This window comes from Bison bison, unplaced genomic scaffold (assembly GCF_000754665.1).
Source record: "Bison bison bison isolate TAMUID 2011002044 unplaced genomic scaffold, Bison_UMD1.0 scf7180017864304, whole genome shotgun sequence".
Classification (NCBI taxonomy): Eukaryota; Metazoa; Chordata; class Mammalia; order Artiodactyla; family Bovidae; genus Bison; species Bison bison.
The window spans coordinates 15,894,413-15,899,530 of record NW_011494876.1 but is presented as its reverse complement, the minus strand read 5'-3'; the positions used below and the strand labels follow the sequence as shown (position 1 = coordinate 15,899,530).

At 64.4% G+C, this 5,118-nt stretch overlaps 1 protein-coding gene across 1 annotated transcript in view; it reads left to right on the top strand.

Moving 5' to 3' along the window:
* RNF123 (ring finger protein 123) overlaps nucleotides 1–5,118 on the top strand; it is a 23,768-nt gene that overhangs the window by 7,230 nt on the left and 11,420 nt on the right. Inside the window, 10 exon segments of the mRNA XM_010851958.1 lie at nucleotides 111–228; nucleotides 397–490; nucleotides 678–739; nucleotides 928–999; nucleotides 1,185–1,305; nucleotides 1,817–1,918; nucleotides 3,148–3,254; nucleotides 3,621–3,819; nucleotides 4,193–4,338; nucleotides 4,633–4,716. Coding sequence (XP_010850260.1) covers nucleotides 111–228; nucleotides 397–490; nucleotides 678–739; nucleotides 928–999; nucleotides 1,185–1,305; nucleotides 1,817–1,918; nucleotides 3,148–3,254; nucleotides 3,621–3,819; nucleotides 4,193–4,338; nucleotides 4,633–4,716 — 1,105 coding nt within the window.

The following is a 5,118-nucleotide window of genomic DNA, read 5'->3' as shown; positions in this document are numbered from 1 at the left end:
GTTGCCCCTGGGAGGGAGGCGGGCAGGCTCTGGGAGGGCTTCCCAGGGAGGACTCGCGAGGGTGTCCGGGGCCCTGGCGGTGAGTGGAGCTCTGCCTTGACGACCACCAGCTTCGATGTGCTGCGGTCTGTCGTCTTCTTTTATATCAAGAGCCCACTGCGTGTGGAGGAGGCTGGCCTCCAGGAGCTTATCCCGACCACGTGGTGGCCCCACCGCTCCCCCAGGGAGGTGAGCAGGCCTGAGGCGGGTGGGCGCGGTCTCAGCGAGGGCTGACCTGGGCTGTCTGAACCACCTGTGCTTGGCACACGAGGCCACTTCCTGGGCTGAGGGCTGGAGCAGGGGTCTCCTGGGTCCTGGGTGAGTCTTGCTGTCTCGGATCCCCCTGCCCCTGCCCAGGGCAAAGAGGAGGTGAGGGAAGAGACCTCTGAGGAGAGGCTCCGGCGGCGTGCCTACGAACGGGGCTGCCAGAGGCTCAAGAAGCGCATTGAAGGTTGGCCCCCAGCCTTGGGCACTGGGTGGGGGTGGAGGATTTGCGTGCAGGTGTACTTGGGGCACTTCGTGGAGAGCATGCTTAGGTGGGACGCAGGGATCCCTGGTGGTGGAGCCCTGATCCAAAGCTGCTCCCCCTGCCCGTCTCCGGGAGCCTGAGGGTGTCCTGCTCTCCACCCCACCCCCAGTGGTGGAAGAACTACAGGTCCAGATCCTGAAGCTGCTGCTGAACAATAAGGATAACAATGGGGTGAGTGACTCCCAGGCCTGCCTGCGTCCCTGGTGGGGAGGGTGCCAGACGGGCCCCAGAGACCCAGAGGGCAGGGCTGGCATGGGCCCTGTGGCAGAGGGCAGGGCGGGGGCTGGGACGCACCACTGGGTCCAGCCTGGGGCCAGCGTCCTCAGTTCCTCACAGCCTCAGCTTTCCCTCCCCCAAAGGGTGAAGCTTCCAGGTACATCTTCCTGACCAAGTTCCGGAAGTTTCTGCAGGAGAATGCCAGCGGCCGGGGGGTAGGTGTCCCCACCACGGCCCCCCAGCTGTGTCGTGTGGTTTGCACCTGGTTTCGGGCACCGTCTGCTCGTCCCCTGCTGCCCCGCCCTCCCCACTGAGTCCCGGGTCCCAGGGCAGGGCCTCGGATGAGGAGCAGGCTGGCCCCTGGGCCACACAGACATGTGTCTCTCACCTGTGTCTACAGAACACACCCATGCTCTGCCCCCCCGAGTACATGGTCTGCTTCCTGCACCGCTTGATCTCAGCCCTGCGCTTCTACTGGGACGAGTACAAGGCTTCGAAACCACGCACCTCCTTCAGTGAGGGTGAGTGTGACCCGGGCCCCACATGGCAGGCGCTGGGCAGAGCTGGACCCCGGGCAGCCTCTGGGCATTGGCTGAGGCCAGGGCTGGGGGCACTGTCCCAGGCCTCCTGCCTGATGGAACCCTGCTCCCTGGGACACAGTGTTTGCTCTGATGGTCCCCAGCTTCCTGTCCTCCATAGGCCCCTTTCCTCGGTCCTTGCCCGCCCATCCCTTCGTCGGGGTTGCCTTGGGTGGGCTCTGAGGTGTTGGGGGCCCTGCATTTGCGTGGAACAGAGTCCTCTAGACTGAGTGGGAGCAGCCTGGATTGGGGGATCTCCCACAGGGCTGGGTCAGGGCCCTCTGATTCTCCCCTGGGTGACGCACAACCAAGAATGCCCCCTTCATCCCAAGTTGTGCTGTTCCTGGAACTGGCATGAAACGGCAGAGGGCAGGAGTTGTAGGGGAAGGCTGGTCAGGTTGGTGGCCTAGGCCAGGGGTCCTGCTGGGCTCTGACTGCTGGTCTGACCTCGCAGAGGCCTACGTCCCACCCCAGATCTTCTATAACGGCAAGGTGGACTACTTCGACCTGCAGCGCCTCGGAGGCCTCCTTTCACACCTTCGGAAGATGCTCAAAGGTGTGCGTGGGCCTGTGGGTGGTGAGCAGGGCAGCTCCTGAGCCAGCCCTGCCTTGACTGCTGAGCTGCGCTGTGTCCACCAGAGGGCGCCTGAGCTTCCCACCTGCTCAGCGGGGAAGATGCTGCTCTCCCTCCTTGCCTCCGGCTGTCGTCCGGCTATTCCTTCCCCTGCATCCACCCCAGAGGAGGTCTGGGAGCCCTGTCATGAAATCCAGGGCTGATGGAGCAGGGGGAGGGGAACCTCGGGGTCTCGGTGAGGCGTGGCGTGGGGTGAGGTGGCGCATGTTTGCTGCTTGAGCTGCTTTCGAGGTTGAGCACAAGCGGCTCCGGTGCAGAGGGCGGAGGGCACAGTGTGAACAGTGGCAGAGGTGCCAGCGGCAGCCCCACACAGCCTGGAGAGGTGTGCCAGAGCCGGTGTGCCAGAGAGGAAAATGAGAGGCAGGAAGCGATGGGAGACGAGGCCTGGGAGTCTGCACGGCGGAGTCTGAAGTCCTGTGGGCTACAGAGTTGCTGGAGGCTCCTTCAGGGACAGGGGTAGCTTCGGAAGGTCCTGAAGCAGAGGAGCAAGGTTGGGGTTGGGAGTCTGCATCGTAAGAAGCTCCCTCTGGACACGGGTATGGAGGGTGGAGTGCAAGGGCCCAGAAGGAGACAAGGAAGCAAAGTCGTCCAGGCAGCAGAGGAGATGGGAGGATATGGAGGGGAGGGAGGGGGTCAAGGATGAGCCCAGGCTTCCTGCCAGAGGCTGTGGGATTGAGGCCCCCTCAGGAACAGGAGCTGCAGGAGAGGGTAGTGCGGTGTGTTTGAGGGCCCAGCGATGCAGCCAGGATGAAGGCCTGGGCTGGAGGCAGAGCTGCTATGTCTGGCTGTCAGAATAGAGGTGGAGACAGGTCTACAGTGAGGCCCGGACAGCTCTGGATCAGCTTCAGTTTACGGAGCAGGACAAGGAGGAAAGTCAGAGGAGTAGGGGGTCCCTGGACAGAGTGAGGTCACGGAGATAAAGACAGAGGGAGCAACGGGAGAGCCTCCTGCCTCACTCAGCAGAACTTGCCCCACGAGACCCAGGGCCTTACGGTGCGGAGTGAAGGCTGGGTTGGAGCAGGTGGACGACAAGGCACAGGCACTGTGGTCAATGTGACTCCGGCACGCTCTCGCTGAGGGTGCCGGGGCGGCTCCTCCTGTGACCCCTCTCCCCTCCACTAGCCTGAGAGCCTTCCTGCCCTTCCTCCTAGATGACCTTGCCTCCAAGGCCAACATCCTGATCGACCCGCTGGAGCTCCAGGCGACCACCATGGATGACCTGGACGAGGACGAGGAGCCAGCCCCAGCTGCGGCCCAGGTGCCGCGGTAGGGGCAGGCGGGGGCTTTGTGTTGGGCTGTCCCTCTAGCATCAGGGCTGGAGTGTCACACAGGCCATCTCCCCGTCCATGCTGGCAAGGAGCTTGTCCCCCGGCAGGGTCCCGTGCTGTAGGGGAGGCGTGGAGGGCCGGTGTGGTGGGAGGGCTGCCAGCTGCTGAGGCCGTATGAGACCCCGGGCCTTGAGAGGCACAGTGAAGGCTGGGCGGGGGCAGTTGGAGGACGAGGTGCAGCCATGCGGTAAACGGGGCCTGTGGGGTCTATCCCCCGCCCACGAGTCAAGGGAGCCCAGAGTGGGCCCAGGCCCTGGGATTGTTGAGTGGAGTCTGGCCTCCTCTCTCCACCGCAGCGCCCCATGCAGGCCCTGGCCGTGGGGGGTGCGCTGCCCCTGCCTCGGCCCGGCTGGCTCAGTTCTCCAACCCTGGGCCGAGCCAACCGCTTCCTCAGCACCGCAGCTGTGAGCCTGATGACCCCACGGCGGCCCCTGAGTGCCTCGGAGAAAGTGAAGGTCCGCACGCTGAGCGCAGAGCAGAGGACCCGTGAGGACAGTAGGTGCCAGGCAGGGCCGGGCGGGGCCCCCCTGACGGAACCTTCTGTCCTGTGAGACTCTTCCCCCTCGCAAAGCCAAGTACACCCGTTCCCTCCTGGTCCTGTGGCCTGGCAGCATCTCAAGGGTATGGGAAGTGCACTCTGAGGGCGGGAGATCAATGCTACAGAAATAGGTCCTGGAGGCAGGACCTTCCCCGCCCCCACCCGGCTCCCACATTCTCCCTGCAGGTCCGTCCTGGGGCCTGGGCAGCAGGTGAGGGCTCCCTTCTGCTGCGAGGCCCCTCCTGGCTCCATAGGCTTAGACGAGAACTGGAATGGCCCTGACCCTGACCCTGACCCTGACCCTGTCCTTGTCCTTCCCCTGTTCCCTAGTCGAGGGTAGCCAGTGGAATGAGGGCCTGCTGGTGGGGCGGCCCCCCGAGGAACCTGAGCATCCCCTCACCGAGAACTCCCTGCTGGAAGTCCTAGATGGCGTCGTCATGATGTATAACCTCAGTGTTCACCAGCAGTTGGGCAAGGTCTCGCACACGCGTGTCACGTGGTTCTGTGTGTCTGCATGCGTCTGTGTGTGCCCACGAACCCACTTTCTGCAGGGGTGCTTGGGCACAGCTGTGCGCGTGAGCATATGTCACAGCAAGACTAGTGTTTCTGCCCTTTGGGCCTGACCCGATTGACTTCTGTGGGAGGGGGCTGTCCTCCTAAGGTGAAGAACCGGTTTGGTGGGGCTGGGGTCTGGGCTGTGTGTGGAGAACCATGTGCGAGGTGCCTAAGGGTCCCCCTGGACATGTGGTGTCCGCTCTCTGGTGCTCTAGATGGTGGGAGTGTCCGATGATGTCAACGAGTACGCGATGGCCCTGCGGGACACAGAGGACAAGCTCCGCCGGTGCCCCAAGCGGGTAAGGTGGGCGGGCAGGTGGCACTTGGGGAGGGCAGGCTGTGGCAGAGGGCGGCTCGCTCGCTGGGGGTCCCCAGGGCGGCCCACGAGGGAAACCTGCTCCTTGGCCCTGAGGGCTGCCCAGCAGCTCCCCTGTCCCCACCCCCCGCCCTGGCCGGCCCACGGCAGTGAGAGTGGGGCCGGCAGCAGGGCCAGGCCCGGCCTGAGCCCTGTTAGCGAACCATGGCCTGTGCCAAGGTGCCCGCACCCGGCCACTAAGTGCTCACGCACACCCACTCTCCTCATCAATTATGGATTCGCCCCGAGTGCTTCCTCGGCCACATGCAGAGTCAGCAGGAAGCAGGGCCTGCCGCCCTGCCTCCTCATCAATTATGGATTCGCCCCGAGTGCTTCCTCGGCCACA